The sequence below is a fragment of the Ictidomys tridecemlineatus genome, chromosome 3 (genome assembly GCF_052094955.1).
Source record: "Ictidomys tridecemlineatus isolate mIctTri1 chromosome 3, mIctTri1.hap1, whole genome shotgun sequence".
NCBI lineage: Eukaryota > Metazoa > Chordata > Mammalia > Rodentia > Sciuridae > Ictidomys > Ictidomys tridecemlineatus.
Window position 1 is genome coordinate 822,457 of NC_135479.1, and position 17,067 is coordinate 839,523.

Genomic DNA, 17,067 nt, shown 5'->3' on the forward strand with positions numbered 1-17,067 from the left:
GTAGCTGTGTAGGGAAGCATTGCTGGTGGGGCATGGGGATGCTGCTAGCCAGGGAGATGGGGCAGGGCTTCAGGGCTGCAGGCTAGTGGGTTTGCATTTGGACCTGCAGGGTGCCCAGAAGCCATCTGCCTGGTCTTTCTTCTTGATAGGTAATGAAGTCCATGGAGGAAATCCTGGAGGGTGTAACAGTGTACTACTCTCAAGCATTTGTCTTTTTTGGTTGATTTTTGCCTTTTTCTGTGTGTGTGTGCACATGCGCCAGGGATTGAACCCAGGGGTACTTAACCACTGAGCCATGTCCCTAACCCTTTTAATTTTTTATTTAGAGACAGGGTCCTGCTAAGTTCCTGAACAACTACCATTCCTTTCCAGCTGGTCAGCAGATTCAGGGCAATCTTCCTGTATGGTCCTGTAGGAAAACTGGCTCTGTTTGCTATTATAACACATGCTCTCAGAGTTGCCAATGGTCATTTGTTCCCACAACTGTCAGTATTGTAGGGTTGACGTTAGACATGAGCTTTATCAGCTGCAGAGTACTAGGTAGAGTCATCCTCTGTCTTCGTGAAGATCCTGGTCCTAGGTTCATTGGTCCTAGACTGTCCTATCAGTGTGGACTTGCCAGCTGGCAAGGAGCGTGGTGTTGTCCCCCGGAGCTGTGCTGCTTTGAGGTGCAGGGAGTCGCTGATGTAACTGGTGAGATGAGTCATCATTCCTCCTGGATGGTGAGTTCAGCTCAGAGTCCAGGTCCTTAGGGGAACTCAGAGGTCATTTTTCATCCGCATGGTATGTTTTAGATGAAGTCATTTCTTTTGCAATTGGATAGATTGTCCCAGCTGTAGGCAGGAAGAATGAGCTCTGTTACCATCTTGTGATTGCCCCCAAAGTATCTATTGAATGATATGTGAAGTTAAATCTGAGTGGTCACTGGTAATGATCAGGTGCTATTAGTTCTGCAGATCTTCAGCGTTCGTTGCCCAAGGGCTTTGGTAGGCTTCTGGGAGTGCTGCGTCTTGTGCAGAACTCTGAGCCACCAGAGTGACTGGTTCTTGGGGGCTCACTGGACAGCAGTCATGTCCTCATGCTTGTCCTTGATCTGGTATTCCTCTGGGACTCAAGCACTGTGCAACCATAGCCCCTTCATATCCCCAGCTCCCTGTGAAACAGTCTGCAGAGTTCCCTCAACCCATCTCAACTGAGAAGAGAAGCTGAGTTGCTTAGGGCTGGCCAGACTGTTCTGTCTCCACTACAGTCTGTCTAGCACAACCTCCAGGGGGGGGGGGGTCTCCAAGGAGTCTCAGCTTGTGGGAGCCCTGTTAATCACTTTGCAAATGACCACATCCCTGGGCAGGATGAAAGTGTTTTGTACTTTTGTCAGGGGTGGGCATGGTATTGGGGATGGAACTCAGGGGAGTTCTACCACTGAACTACATCCCGAGCCCTTTTTTGTTTGTTTTATTTTGAGTCAGGATCTTTCTAAACTGTCCAGGCTGACCTTAGTCTTATGACCTTCCTGCCTCAGCCTCCTGAGTAGCTAGTACTTCCTATTTAGAAGGACCCTTTGAGGGGAGAGGAGGGCCAGGTGTGCCATCGCAGAAGACCTTGTTTCTGTTTTCAGAGCCCTTGGCTGCATCGTATGATGAAAACGGGTCAGGAGTTATCAAGTAGGGCTTCAGGTCAGGCATGGGCTCGGGAACATTCTTGTGAGCCTGGAGAAAAGGTGGTTGCCAGCTCTGCGGGTCCTTATTGGGGAAAAGCAGAGGCATGACATCCCTACATAAAAACTCTAAACTGGGCTGAGGTTGTGGCTCAGTGGTAGAGCACTTGCCTAATGTGTGAGGCACTGGGTTTGATTCTTAGCACTGCGTATAATAAATAAAAATTAAAAGGTCCATTGACGACTAAAAAAATATTTTAAAGAATGAAATAAAAATAACTCTAAACTCATAGAGTAGTTCATTACAGTATTAGTCACAAACTGACAAAAGTTGTGTGCCCAGTATGTGTTCCATAGGTGGTACCAGTGGAGCCCTGGGAAGGGTCCTTTTTTCTGATCTAACGTCCCCTAGAAGGGAGTGAGGGAATCCTTTGGCTTAATTGAGAATCTGGCTGGAAATGGCTTCTGCAGCTACGTAGGCACTGGGCCTACTTGAAACTGCCTGACTGCTGAGGGTTGTGATGAGTGGATGCTATGCCTGTCTGGACTGAGGCTGTGGAGGTTTGGCATTTAAATCCCCTCCCTCATTCTAGAGGGAGACTCAAGCACACTCCCAAAGGCCTATTAAGGCAGCATGGAGAAGTATCATGGCACTTTCCAGTGGTATGCCCTGGGCAAGTGAATGCAGAGGCCGGTGGACAGGGCTGAAAGGAAGTTGGAGACCAGAAAGGAAGGCCCTTTGGCTGTGGTGACCCTGGCATGGGTACAGATGTAAGCAGGTGGTAGAATTCCAAATGAACTTTCTTATGCATGTCAGACAATTGTCAGACGGTTGTCAACCGTTGATACCATCTTTGAAAATGGAGAGCATCCGTCATTGGTTTATCTCAGAAAATTAAAAGCTACCAGCATTTCTGCAGTGAACTGTGATGTTGGGTCATTTGGTAGACATCAGATGATTAATGTGTATGGTTTTCTTTCTTTGCCAAGGTACGGATATTGCTGCAGGAGAAGAGGTTGCCATCAAGCTTGAATGTGTCAAAACCAAACACCCTCAGCTCCACATTGAGAGCAAAATCTACAAAATGATGCAAGGAGGAGGTATGTCCTTTACCTGTTGAAGGAGAAAGCCAAGGTTTTATCCAATAAGAGAGAGGATGTGTCTCAAGCCAGTCTCTGGTTTATTTTGGGAAAGTAGGGAAAGGTGTCTGTCCATACCCTTGACCAAGTTGTTTGTGGCTTCTTCCTTGAAGAGACTGGCTCAGCCACATAAGACCTCACTCAACAAAGAGAAATAGTTGTATACTTTTCTGCTTACATAGCACTTTTCTTAGCTTCTGCTAGGTTATACTGTCCTTGAAATGTAGGATTTGTGTGAATTTTAAAATGCATGGTGTCTATTGATGGTGGCAGGTGTCACCAGTGATATTGCATATTGTACTATGGCCTCTGGTGGGTCACATATTGTGTTTACAGCTTTGGGGGTCCCTTCAGACTGTCTGGCTTCAGTTTTCTCTTGAATACAATAAAAGTTTTCAACTGAGCAACTTTTGTGACATTTTCCAGGTCAGTCCCTGTTCCAGTTCTGTGGAACCTTGCCCCAGGACCTTGGGGTGCTTGAATCCAGTAGGTGTACCAGAACTGGAACCAGAGAGTATCCATCTTGATCTCAGAAGTGTTGCTTTTAGAATTTTCTGGACTTAAAATATAGTTTTAGTGGAGCAGAAGAGAATTTTTATTGGGGAATTCAAAGCCATAGAAACAGCAACATTGTGGAGGGTGGGGCTCACCAACATGTTCATCGGAGGGTCTGGTCTTGGCCTGAGTGAGGGAACCCATTTGGGAGCAGTGTTTGTATCTGAGGGATGGCTGCACTTTGCTAGAAGTAGCCTTCAGTACTGTTATAGTTGGAGGGTAGAGGGAGTCCCCCTCATTTGTCCACATTGTCTTCATTGACCAAAAGGGCCAGTAGGAGAAAGGGGATGTTGAGGGAATCTTTGAGGCTTGAGGTCTTCTCACCACAAAAGCAGCATTTTTGTAACAAAGTGTCTTTGGCTGCAGATAAATCTCAAAATAGCATACCTGTACCTGTTTCTGTGGTTCATCTTAGTGATGTCCAGAGCACCATGTCCTGGGCTTTGTGACCAGAGGAGGCTACGGTGATGAAAACTCTCTGTCATTCCTCCTCCACTGTCCCAAGGAGAGGTCGCCAGAGACTTCTTGAGGGACCTTCTGTAGAGGATCAGCTTCTCTGGGACGTAGAAATTATAATGCAGGTTTTAGGTTGTGACTAGTAGGGTAGAACAAGGTGACACTGGGTTTGACCTTTGCTGGGGTTACATAAAACCTACAAGCTTAAAAAAAGCATTAAGGAGTGATTCTTCATGAGAACATGCAAACTGGGGGAGCCTGTGATGGGAGAGGGAAGAACTGTCCCACTGGTGCAGACATCTGGCAATGGCCAGAGAGGAACCTATTCCACCCAGGAGGTCTCAAATCCAGCACCATCGCTGCTCCCTGTGCATGCTCTTCTCTGCCAGTTGCTTCTCTCCTCCTCAGTTGTGGAGAGCTGTCTGCAGACCATGCCAGCTGCCCCTGGTGGGCAGTATTGCCTCCTGCTTTGAACTTAATGTAGAGTGGGAGGAATCACTTGCTCCCTTGTTTTTGCCCACATTGCTTTTCCAGGATTCTGGAATCCAGACATGATTCCAAAAAAATGGGCTTTCTTCCATTTGGGCCTTTGATTGCCATTCCCCAGACGTGGGTCGGGTTTCACTATTGGATAAACCAGGGTTTTGAACCCTGTTGCATGTTTGGTAGATACCTTGAAGGTTTGCTCTAGAAAACACATAATGTTGCACCTGGGCATCACAGTGCACTCCTGTAATCCCAGTTACTTGGGAGGCTGAAGCAAGAGGATCACAAGTTGGAGGCCAGATTGGCCTACTTAGCAAGATTTTTGTTTTAAAAAACAAAAAGGGTTGAGGGTGCAGCTCAGTGGTAGAGTGCTTGCCTGGCGTGCATAGAGCCCAGGTTCTAGTACCACAAAAAGGGAATAAGAGCATGCTGTGTTCAGCAGTTCCTGTTGGATGAATTCTAGCCAGGACCACACTAGGGTCAGCAGGTACAGGATGAAGGCACCTGCTCTGCTTGGAAATCACTGTGCTTTGCTGCACTCCAGCCTCTTGCAGCATGTCCTCTGCATAGGTGGTTGTGGGTTATTCTTCAGGAAGAGACAACAATTAACTCTTAACAGTGCTTGTTCTAACCTTGCTTAATGTGGGTCATCTCAGGATGTGCTGGAAGAGAAAGTCAGGGCAGAGTGGATGTGATCGTTCTCTGACTTACAACACATTCATCTGGGAAACTTGTAAGGCTAGTAGTGCCACAGTGCCCGACCAGAGAGCTACTGCACTCGGGTGGTCACGCTGCTTCAGGGAGACACGCTGTCCTCAAGTCAAGGTGTTTCTGTGTAGTATGTACTAACTCCTCAACCACATGCTGCAAGTGAGGTACAGGAGACTTCTGGTGTTCCAGGGACACAGGCAGGAACTTGAGTATTCTGCCCTGCAACACTGAGCATCATTAGGAGCCCAGAGAGTTCCATCTATTCACAATCTGGTTGGGACAATAGGTCGAAAACAGTGGCGCACACATATAATCTCAGTGGCTTGGGAGGCTGAGGAAGGAGGATCACAAGTTCAAGGCCAATCTCAACAACTTAGTGAGGCCCTAGGCAACTTAGTGAAACTTGTCTCAGATTTTAAAAGGGTGGTGCTGGGGAGATGATTCTGTAGTAAAGCACCCTAGGTTAAATCTCCAGTACCAAAGGGGGGGGGGGCGGGGAGAAAACTTGAGCAGAAATAAATTAAAATTAACCATGTTGGTGAAAGATTGGGATAGACAGCCAGTGTTTACCGACACTAAGTGACTGCCAGATAGACCTAGAGACCAGTTACTGCTCTTTTCCAACCCTAATGTGCCCAGGAGTAGCTTTAGAATGCTCTTCTTAGTAAGCCCCCCAGCAGAGAACATTTTACTGGGTTCACAGTTGCTTCTGGTCCAGGTTGAAAGTGGCTGGTGTGGTCTGGGGCAGAAAGAGTGGGGTGTCTGTAGGCAGGGGTGCACACACCATGATCCTTCTGTCACGAGGTGTGGGGAACTGTAAGCATGTGTGTCAAGAAAGGTGTGGTGGATGATAGAGTGGACGCTTGTGCCACTCACCCCAGCAGGGAATTGGGCTCCCTGCTGGAGCATGGGCACCTGCCCTGTAGGAGTTTGTCTCCACAGGCACTTGCCCCTTGATGTTTCCAGGGTTTTTGGTTTTTGTTTTCCAGTGTGGGACATCAAATTCAGAGCTAATGAACACTAGGGAAGTCCTCTGCCACTGTGCTGCACCCCAGCCCTGCTCTGTTTTTATTTCTGTCATCCCACAAGACATTAATTTAAAAAAATTAACTAATGATATGTCAGGAAACATTTGGCAGGTGTTTTGTTTGTTAAATTGGGGTCTTGCAGTTTTGCCCACTGTGGCCTTGAACTTGAGATCCTCCAACTTCAGCCTCCGGAGATCTGTGGTTGCAGGCCTGCGCCAATGTTCCCAGCTGCCATTTTTAGTCATTTTTTTAAAATATTATTTTAGATGTTGATTGAGCTTTATTTTATTCACTTATTTATATGGATGCTGAGAATCAAACCCAGTGCCTCACACTTGATGGACAAGTACTCTACCACTGATCCACAACTCCAGCGCTATTTTTAGTCATCTTAAAATTGCTGAAAAATTCATGAAGACTTTTATTTGTATTAATGCTGAGTCCCCACATTTGTAGTGTATCTTCTTGTAAATCATAAGGAAGGTTTGTGCCAGTATATGACTCTGTCCCCTGGTTTTCATCCCAAACATTTGTCTGGTTCTTAGGCTCCATAAGGGGAAGCATCTGGGTTCACAGCTGTAAGTGGCAACAGCAGTAGCTGGTGTCCTCCTTGTGGTGGTTGGGTCTCTGCTGGCCTCAGTTGTTTCCACAAAACCACCAGAATTGTTACTTTTCAGGCACAGATCCGTTTCTGGATTTTGCTGGTGTGAAATGCCTGGTTTCACAGAGTCCTGTTTATTAGCCTGTGACCAGAAGGTTCTTTACCTTGCATCAGCAGGATGTCCTCTTGAATGTTTCTGTGGTCACTCTGCACAGGCTTCACCCGTTTGCTGGCAGCTGAGAATGAAGCATGCCACAAAGCTTCATCTTTTCTGGCCAGGGATCCCTGAGAGCAGGAGCCCTTTGGTGGTAACTGTATTTTATTCTATTTTTAATGCCACAGGTGGTAACAATGTTACCACTGTGTTAGTGCTGCCCTCATCCTGGAAGGAAACGGCACTGGATTGGGTGCACCCAGAGTTCGGTGAGTCTGTGCCACTTGTGTATCCAGATAGATACAGCTCTGAATGTTGTATAGTACAGTTATATTCTGTAACTTTTTTTGACCTAATACATTGCTGAAAACTGCTATTATTTATAGACAATAAAATTTTTACTTGGTGAACCTAGAAAGAGATAAGTTTTGTTTAGCTGAAGAGCAAAATATGGTCATTTCATTTCATTACACCAACAGTAATCAGTCAACAAAATGTAGTTTTAAAAATGCGTTTAAAGTAGCAAAAAAAGAAACCCATACAAAAGCTATCTGGAAAGGAATACTTTGAAATGTCAGTTTTCTGAGTTGCTCTTAAATTCAGTGAAATTTTCATCAAAATCCAGCAGCTTTTCTCATTTGGCAAGATGAGTCTAGAATTGAGGGAGAAGAGGGAAGGGACAAGTTGAATTCCATACTCCAAGTAGTGCAGCTTGCTGTGGAGTGCTTCTAATCAGAACTGTCTGTCTTGCTGTGGCTCTAGATGGGACCTAGGAGCAGTGACACACCTGGCCCTTGCATGGTTCCCACTGAGAGGAGCTCAAACTGCTTGGAGAAATGGCCAGGTCTAGAGCAGGGCAGGAAGAGCTACAGTGAGCCCAGAACATGGCACCGAAGGAAAGAGGTGCCCACTCAGCAGGTGGGCCTGCGCGTCCAGGGATCCGGGAACAGGGAACACGGTTGAAAGCTGCCTGCGGCCTGCGTGGAACTGGTTCGCAGTGACCACTGGTGTTTTAAGGTCACTCGCTGTTCTCAGAATCTTGAGATTACAAGTAAACTGGATTGTCAAGAGTTATTGTGTGTCTTATGTGTGTCTTTGCTATTTGAAGACTTGGTCTGATTCACACACTGGTGATCAGGGTGCTGAAAATTTTCAGAGTGCTTTGCATTCGTGAGTCAACTCTTTGAGTGACTTCTGCAATAGAGGGTTACCCATGATCCCAGGTAGGCTTATTCTTATCTTTCAATTTTTATCAAATGGCCAATTTGATTCAAATAAAATAAATGAGTGATGACAAGGGTGGGCTGTCGGTGGCTGCTGTGTTCCCCTTGTGAAGGTCCAGGCCTGGCGCCTGGCTTTTCCTCCTCTGCAGAAAAGACTTCCCTCCTCACTGGTGGTGCGGGGCTGCTGGGGCTGCAGTGTTACCCACAGGCTGTGCAGCGTGCCTAGCGTGGTTCTGTGCTTCTGCTTCACAGAGCTGGCGTCTGTCCTCTTCCCTTTCTCCCTTCTCGGGCTCCAGTTCCGTCCACGGCTCCCGGGGGCTCTCGCTGGCCTTCTCTGAGTTTCAGTGCTGGCTGTTGTGGGTGAGTCTGTGGTGTCCGATTCCTTATTCCACTCGGAGGGTTTTTTCACTCCAGACACTGTAGTTCTCAGCCCTAGACATTAGATTTGGGTCTTTATATCTCCGAGCCTTTAACTTCCTTGTCAGTTTTACCTCATTATACCTTAGATCTTGTGCCATTCTCGGCTGATTCCAGCAGCTGGGTCAGTTTCTGGGCCTGACCTCACTGGGTGGTTTTCTGCCTTAAAACCTCCTCGTGTACCTGGTGGCCTTCGGATGCCAGGCATTGGTAATTCCACCCTCTTGTGGGCCATGCATTTTCACGTTGCTCACCTTTTTTTCAGTTGTGTTCTGGAATGAAGTTCAGTTACATGGGTCTTTTTGATTCTTGCTTTTATGGTCACACTCAAAAACTGGGGTGCAGGTGCGAAGTTATGTTTGTTGTCTGCCTGAGACTGTGATTGTCTTAGAAATTTTCTTCCATGTTTTGTGTGGTTTGGGGGTTTTCCTTGGATATTGTAAGTGTGAGGATGTTTGTGTTCCTCTTACTCCATCTCTGCTAGAAGTACAATTAATGACTTCTACATTTTTATAAGAAAGTAATAAATAGATTTCTTCCTGACTCTGAGGTAAGAAACGATTTCTTAATATAAAATATTTAAAACATTACTTACCAAGGAAAAAGCTAGCGACCTTTTTTTTTTTTTTCTTTTGGCACTGGGGATTGAAACCAGGGGTACTACTGAACCACATCCCCAGCCTTTTTACTATGAAATGGGATCTTGCTAAGTTGCCAAGTCTGGCATTAGACTTGCAGTCCTCCTGCTTCAGCCTTCCAGGTTGCTGGGATTACAGGTGTATTGTCACCTTGCCCACCTTGAAATGATTTTTGATGAGTGGATTTTCCTGCTGGCATCAACGCGTACTATAAGGCTGAGTCTTGTTATGGAAGGGCCAAGAGACTTGTAACCTGCCCCCAGGACAGTAGTCAGGATGTGTGTGAGGAGGGTCTCATGGGAGTTTGCTGTGGGGCAAGCAGAGAACCAGGCAGAGTGCTCTGGAGGTCCTGGGAGCATGTGCCTGCTTTTGTAGCACTCAGGTCCTGACCTGGAGACTCCCATCAGCTCGTGCTCTCAGCTCCACTGTGTGCCTTCCTGTAGCTGGTGGCTGTGCGTGGGCTCTGGTGCCAGTTTTTCAGGAGTGGGTCACACTAATTCATGTCTTCAGATCTGCCCTTCCCTCCTTTGGCGTTCTGGGTCAGTTGTTTCTGTTAGGTTTATCCTGTCTTCTTTAATCTGTCTTCCACTGAGTTGTCTATTAAAAATCTGGGTTATTTGTATCCCCAAGAGTTTCCACTGCTCTTGCTTTTCTCATCAACATCAGAAGTGAATAACAAGAATGTCTTCTCTCCTGCCAGCCCACAGCAGCTCTTCTCTCTTTTGTTTCTTGATCTAGCATTGCATATCTCTCTGAGGCTGTGGTCTCTCTCCTGTAGGCCCTGCTGGCTGGTCAGCACACACGGCTGTCTTGCTCCTCCTGCCTTCTCTTTCCTGGGCTTTGCACTCCCCACCCTTGGAGGCCAGTGGTGTGAAGTCAGCATAGGTGCATCTCATTTCCCATCACTGACTGCTCTAACCCTCAACAGAGTTGTTCTGTGTTGTTTTTAGCATTTGTGGCTTAATCGTAGCTTCAGGTCCTTGAGGACAGGTCTTGCCAGGATCTTCTAACCCCCCCCCCAACACTAGCCCGCACCTCTGATGCCTGTCAGTTGAGTAGAGGCTAGTTGGTGCTGTGACCTAGGCTCAAGTGCTCTGTTTGGCTTCTCTTCCAGTGGGCATCCCTACCATCAGATGGTGTGGGGCCGAGGGGGACTACAACGTCATGGTGATGGAGCTGCTGGGGCCCAGCCTGGAGGACCTCTTCAATTTCTGCTCCAGGAAGTTCAGTCTCAAAACTGTTCTGCTGCTTGCTGACCAAATGGTAAGTTTTCCTGTCTCTGATGCCCAAACACTATGGACCCTTGGTAGACAGTTACTGCCTGATGGAGTATGTTGCTTCACTGCTGTTGCTCCATTATTAGGCATGTTAGACAGGAATTTGTTCGGGCTTCCTTGGCCTCAGATAATGACACGGGTAATTGGATTGGAGAGAGGACCCCCACCACCCTGAGTATGTGGTTGCGTTGAATGGGCTTCCCAAGTTCTCTCAGGATCACACAGTTGATTCCTAGCAACTCTGGTATGGTTTCTGAGGGGGATTCTTGTGTGTGGCCTGTGCAGAGTCTCGCTGGTGGACACTATTGCCTAACAGAGTCTTTTGTCTGTCCACCCCTGTAGAGCTAGGGAGAGGAGACACCCAGGCCTGGGGCAGGAGAGCTGGAGCTGCCTGGGGATGCAACTGGTCAGTTTCCAGTCCACCTTCGTGGTGGTGTGTTCACTCTGCTCTGGCTGAGGAAGAGAGAGCATGTGCCTCTCTTGAGGCTGGTGTTCTAAGAGGTCTTGAATTGCTTCTTTCATTGATTCTCCCCTTGTAGATTAGTCGTATTGAGTACATTCATTCAAAGAACTTCATCCATCGAGATGTGAAGCCAGATAACTTCCTCATGGGCCTGGGGAAAAAGGGCAACCTGGTCTACATCATTGACTTTGGGCTGGCCAAGAAGTACCGGGATGCGAGGACCCACCAGCACATTCCGTACCGAGAGAACAAGAACCTCACTGGGACGGCGCGGTACGCCTCCATCAACACACACCTCGGAATCGGTGAGCCTAGGTCGTGGTGCCACTGGGCATATCTGTCCCTCAGCTTTGGGAAAGGCCAGCTTCTCAGGTGACCTTGGGGTTGTGGACATGTACAGTGCTCAGAACCCAGAGGTCTGGAGGCTGTTGTCCAACCATCATAGCAGACAGGCTAGCTTCAGGACTGCTGGAGCCACTGATGGTACTCAGCTGGGGTGTTTGGGGATTTCCTTAATAGCATGCAAGGGACACTTCTGGTAAAGAAGCCATTCACGTACATTTTTCTGTTATTTTAAAATGTTTTTATGTGTGTATGCGCACACTTTTTTTTTTTTGTGTGTGTGTGTGTGTGTGTGATATACTGGGAATTTTGGACCCCAGGGTGTTCTACCAGTAAGCTACAACCCCCCTCCCGATCCCTTTTGTTTTTGATTTCAAGACAGGGTCTCACTAAGTTGTTAAGGCTAGCCTTGGACTTGGGATCATTCTGCCTCAGCCTCCCGAGTTGCTGGAGTTACACTGCCACACCACCACACCTGGCTATTTTTCTGCTATTTTTAAAGTTGGCTTCTATGGTCATGCTTGCTTAATCTTTTGCTTTTATATGTGCACACATGTACTGCCCTTCACACTTTCCCCTTTTCTTTCCAGAACAATCTCGAAGGGACGACCTGGAGTCTCTGGGGTACGTGCTGATGTACTTCAACCTGGGCTCTCTCCCCTGGCAGGGGCTGAAGGCCGCCACCAAGAGGCAGAAGTATGAGAGGATCAGTGAGAAGAAGATGTCTACTCCCATCGAAGTGCTGTGCAAAGGCTATCCCTGTGAGTCCCTCGCTGTCCTTCCTTGTAGCAGCCACAGCCTGTTCCTGTGTGGGGTGGGCCTGTGCCCAGGGCCACTGCAGAGTCACTCTGCCTACATCTTCTACAAGAAGGGTGGCAAGAAAGGGGTGATTCTGTGTTATGGTAACAGGCAACCCTCTCCTGCTGATGCATTTTTGAGAGCCTTTCTATGAGGCTCGGGAGAGACAGGACCCAGCCTCAGAAAACTGCCTGTGCACTTAGGAAGGGGAGGGACACAGTGATTATTCTGCCTTTAAACTGACTGCATTCAGCTGCCCCTACTCTACTTCAGCCTCCCCAGATAACCCAGGGGCGCTGTCTGTGTTTTGTGACTGCCCCTAAGATAAATTAACTAGATAAAAACTAAATTTTGTCCTGTGGTAGTGACTTTTTGTGTTCTTTGGGGATAGGCTAAAACCCAGGGTCTCTTGTTCTTTCAAGAGAATAAGAACCTAGTGGGAACAGCTTGATACAGCTCCATCAACATACATCTGGGGGGCTGGGGATGTGGCTCAAGCGGTAGCGCGCTCGCCTGGCATGCGTGCGGCCCGGGTTCGATCCTCAGCACCACATACAAACAAAGATGTTGTGTCTGCCGAAAAACTAATAAATAAATAAATATTAAAAAAAAAAAAAAAACAAACATACATCTGGACTTGGGATTCACTAATTCGTGATGGCACTTAACCTAGCTCCATCCCTAGCCCCTGCTTGCTCCCAGCAGCTCCTCCTCAGCATGACTGTGAAATCCTCCTCAGATTTCACCTGCATGCCTCCAGTGTGAAGAGCCAGGGTGGTGTGCAGGGGTTGATAACTCCACTCTGGGTTGTAGTCGGCCTCCGTCATTAGCCTCAGGTCTTTCCTTGTTTTACAGCTGAGTTTGCCACGTACCTGAACTTTTGCCGCTCCTTGCGCTTTGATGACAAGCCCGACTACTCCTACCTGAGGCAGCTCTTCAGAAACTTGTTCCACCGCCAGGGCTTCTCCTACGACTATGTGTTCGACTGGAACATGCTCAAGTTTGTAAGTGGCATTGCCCACTCAGTCCTGTCTCCTCCTGGGACAGGCAAGTCCAAGTCCAACCCTGGGTAGGTCAGAGCTGCACCTCCTAGTTTTGCGTGCAGATCTGTACTGTGTGGGATTCAGGTGTCAAAGTCACTGGCTGAGGTGTGAAAGCTGAGCACATCTGGTACAACTTTGGTCTTCTGTGGGCATCTACCTGCAGGCTCAGGATTCTAAGAAGCAAGCTGCCATCAGGGCAAGCAAAGGGGCCTGTGGAGACTGCTGGTGTGAGTAGTGTATGCCCTGGAGTGAGCCCATGGTGCAGATCTGCCCAGAGCAGAGTACCCAGGTTGGAACTCAGGGCACTCTTCCTATCACTGAGCCACATCCCTAGCCCTCTTTATTTTTCATTTTGAGACTCGGTCTCTAAGTTGCCCAGGCTGGCCTTCAACTCATGATCCTCCTGCTTCAGCCTCCCAAGTCTCTGGGATTACAGACATGCACCGCTGTACCCATCTTGCCATCACCAATTCAGAGAACCTGGGGGCTAGCCCCCTGTAGGGATGTAGCCTGGTACCTACCAGCACATGGCACACTGCTGGTAGCCGCTGGGCCACCCATCTTGGGTTGGCAATGTGAGTTTAAATCACTAACATTAGACACCACTGACAGAATTCAAGTTTCTGGGGAATTTTTGTGTCTTCTTTTATTAAAAATGTATCCTTTGTAGGTGGAAATAGAAATTAAAACCTGATTATCAAATCCAGTGGAGGAACAGAGGTGTCTTCTAAGGAGTGCAAAATTAGAAGCCTTGTCTTGTCTAAACCACTTTCCATGAGTCCAGTCTCCCCGAGGGGCAAGGGTGAACCCTGAACTAGAGCCATCTGACCAAGCATGGTGCTGGGAGGAGAGCGCTCTGCAGAGTGGGCTGGCCCAGGCTACAGGACCTGGTGCCTTTGCCGGGTTGAGAGGACAGTGCTGTGCTGCTTCTGCAGGTTGCCCAGTGCGGAGCACCAGAGCACCCTTCTCCAGTGTGGTTTCTGCGCTATCTTGGTCTCACAGCCAGCCAGTCAGAGCTGCTCTGGAAAGGGACAAGTAACACATCACCAGCTTTCCTGGCTATGCAGGGTCACAATCCCTTAGTTCTTCCATATAGCCTCATGGCAGCCATGGGCCACCTGGGAGTGGGTAGAGGTGTGTCTCTGTCCAGTAATACGGATGGCACTGGAATTTGGCTGTGGGCTGGTTTGCAGAGTCTGCTTGGTAGCGTTGGTGGTGAGAACAGACCATCAGTAAGCTGGTGCCTCAGCTTAGCTGCTCACAGTCAGATGCCCAGAGCACTGGGGTGGTCCCACAGGGACCTGAGTGTGCATGGGGCAGGTGGGGCTGTCATCACTGACATGACCTTCCCTTTGGTCTAGGATCTGGACTCTGGCTGGTCCCTTTTGTGACCCATTGCTGCCACCCTGTCCTACCCTGGTCTGGGCAGTCTCCCATTGTCCCCCTCCCCCATGCACAATCATGTTCACAGGTAAAGACTCAAAGATAGAAGCCAGACAGACCCAGGTCCTTTTGCCACAGCAGCAGGAATTGGGTTTCCTCTAGGAGGCAGGCTCTTGCCACTCAATGGGATGGTGCTGTGTCTTCCTCAGGGTGCCAGCCGGGCTGCAGATGATGCTGAACGGGAACGCCGGGACCGAGAGGAGCGATTGAGACACTCCCGGAATCCAGCCACCCGTGGCCTCCCTTCCACAGCCTCTGGCCGCCTGCGGGGGACCCAGGAAGTGGCTCCCCCAACACCCCTGACCCCTACCTCACACACGGGTGAGCACACCTCCCAGCAGGCCCACGGAGTTAACACCGGGTTTCCGTCTATCTTGTGTTTGGTGGCCTTTTGGGAGCCCAGGCCAGACACACTAGGTATTGATTGATGCTGCGTTTGCCCCTACTTGAGTCAGTCCTTGGGAGTAGAGAGGCCAGGGCACACAGCCTGTGGGATATTGGGTTCCCTGAAAGCTCTCCACCAGGGTTGGTGATTTCTCAGATGAAACTTCCTTCCCATACAGAAGTGTCCCCCTCATGAACTTCTCAGTCCTCTGTGTGCAATGATGTTGGGCTCAGAGTGCACTGCCAGCCAGTGTTGCTGGGCTGCCTGGATCAGTGAGCTGTGAACAGATGTGGGAGAATCCATCCAGAGCCCTTGTGGTGGTCTGTGGCAGGCCAGTGGGATGTGGGAAGCCACAGGGCCTCAGCAGCCATGGCTCTTTCCCTCTCTAGCCAACACCTCTCCTCGGCCTGTCTCTGGCATGGAACGGGAGCGGAAAGTGAGCATGCGGCTGCACCGAGGGGCCCCAGTCAACGTCTCCTCGTCAGATCTCACGGGCCGACAAGATACCTCTCGCATGTCCACCTCACAGGTATGTGATCAGAGCTGGCCATGGCCAGGGCAGTCCAGGCCCAGGTATAGGGACACACATTGGCCTGGCCTTCCAGGCGCACTGTCAAGAGTGGGGTGAGATGTGAAGGGTCTGTTTCCTTCTCACTCCCTGGACCTCCCCGCCCACATCTCTGAGTTCACCTGGCGGGCAAAGCATGCTCTTAGTTCTTGTTTGCCTTTTGGTTGGAGCCTGAGCTACGCTGAGCTGCTGGTGGACTTGTTTTCCCAGCCACAGCTGCTATCCCAGCAGGGAACTCTGTGGAGCTTCTCCCTTCTGTGATCTCCAGGCGAGGTCCCACCTCCTTTCCCCCCCAGGCAGGGCTCCACACTGTGGTTACACCTCTGAGGGGAGGCTGTGGCACACTACCTCCAGGCTCCTTTGTCGCCAGTTGCTGGGAGCCCACCCTAACAGAGCGCCTGGGAAGGGGCGGCTCCACAGGAAGGGTCCCCGTGAGGAACCTCATGCCAGTCATCCCTGCAGCCGAGTGCAGGGGCCTGTAGGAGCCTCCAAGGGCTCCAATGGTGGCTTTGCGGGGGGGTGCGTCTTGCCACTAGGGGCCCATCGTTCGCTGGTCGGGTCTGATCCTCTGAGAAGGAAATACTTGGAAACAGGCCTGGGCCCCTGCCAGGCCTCTTCCTCTCATAGCCATTCCTTCCTCACATCCTCCTCTTGCTCTGCCTTTGCAGTCCTTACACACTCTAACGTGCCTCTCTGCACACACCAGAACCACTTTTACTAAATGTGTCCGTTTCTTTGCTTCATATGAGTTTAGGGTCTGCCACCCGTGGGTGGGGTAAGGGGTCAGGGATAAGCTCCAGCAGGGCTGTTGCTCTCTGGATCACTCCAAGGAGTCTTCCCAGGTGAGCAGGAGCTCATCTCAGAAGTGCACTGGCACCAGCCTAGCTCTGTCATGGGGCGGCATCCATCTGGTCTCTAGGAAGGACCTGTGCAGCTTGCTGCCCCACTTGTGGAGCTGAGCATGTTGCTGAGCAAATGCAGTGTCCCTGGGCCACCAAAGCTCAGCCTGCGCCAGGGCTGGCCCGGAAGGAGCAGGAAGACTGTAACAGGCGTACTGTGAACAAGGGCATACTGAGCATCTCTGACCTGCCGGTGGTCTCCACAGCCGTGGACTTTTGTGTTGTGGATTTCTTGGAGACCAGAGCTGCAGGAAGTCTGTGAGGAGCTGCTTGAACTGCTGTGCCTCGGGGCTCTGACCAGCTTTGTGAGAGTGGTCCCTTGGTGGGCAGAGGCAAACACTGCTCCCTCACAGCACCCAGGGATCAACAGGCCTCTTCTATAGGTGTTAGCATCCACAAGGGCCTCTTTGAGTACATTCTGGGCAGGCACAGCGTAAGGAAAGGGCTGGGTTTTAAGAAAATGAAACATCTGATAGTTGGGGATTTGGTAGTAGAGGGAAACGAATGTCAGAAGGCCCTGCAGGAGCCAGGCAGTCAAAGCTGCAACTCAGCAGCCTCCTCTTAGCACGTGGCCCCAGCCAGTACCAGGGCAGGACTGTCTTTTGCTCGTGGTTACAATAGTGTGTTTCCTTCTGCACTGTGGGCTCAGCATTCTGCCTGTTTGCTTGGCCTCTTGTGGCTGTGTGAAGAGGTGTAACGTGGGCTTGAACACAGGGAGGCTCCAAGCCATCAAGGAGGGCTCCTCCTTCCATAGAAGCAGCTGGGCTTTCCCTCTGGCTACTGAGG

General features: G+C 49.6%; 1 protein-coding gene and 1 long non-coding RNA gene across 13 annotated transcripts in view; both read left to right on the forward strand.

Annotated features, from left to right (window-relative positions):
• Csnk1d (casein kinase 1 delta) overlaps positions 1 to 17,067 on the forward strand; it is a 44,015-nt gene that overhangs the window by 4,887 nt on the left and 22,061 nt on the right. For all 12 annotated transcript variants that reach the window (XM_078041364.1, XM_078041365.1, XM_078041371.1 and 9 more), the window contains exons 2-8: positions 2,645 to 2,755; positions 10,178 to 10,326; positions 10,880 to 11,108; positions 11,736 to 11,906; positions 12,799 to 12,947; positions 14,579 to 14,750; positions 15,204 to 15,343. In XM_078041364.1, coding sequence (XP_077897490.1) covers positions 2,645 to 2,755; positions 10,178 to 10,326; positions 10,880 to 11,108; positions 11,736 to 11,906; positions 12,799 to 12,947; positions 14,579 to 14,750; positions 15,204 to 15,343 — 1,121 coding nt within the window. The remainder of the gene's footprint in view (positions 1 to 2,644; positions 2,756 to 10,177; positions 10,327 to 10,879; positions 11,109 to 11,735; positions 11,907 to 12,798; positions 12,948 to 14,578; positions 14,751 to 15,203; positions 15,344 to 17,067) is intronic.
• Positions 2,762 to 7,855, forward strand: LOC144375921 (uncharacterized). The gene is made up of 2 exons (XR_013435777.1): positions 2,762 to 7,054; positions 7,548 to 7,855. It is a non-coding gene; the product is annotated as an uncharacterized LOC144375921 (long non-coding RNA).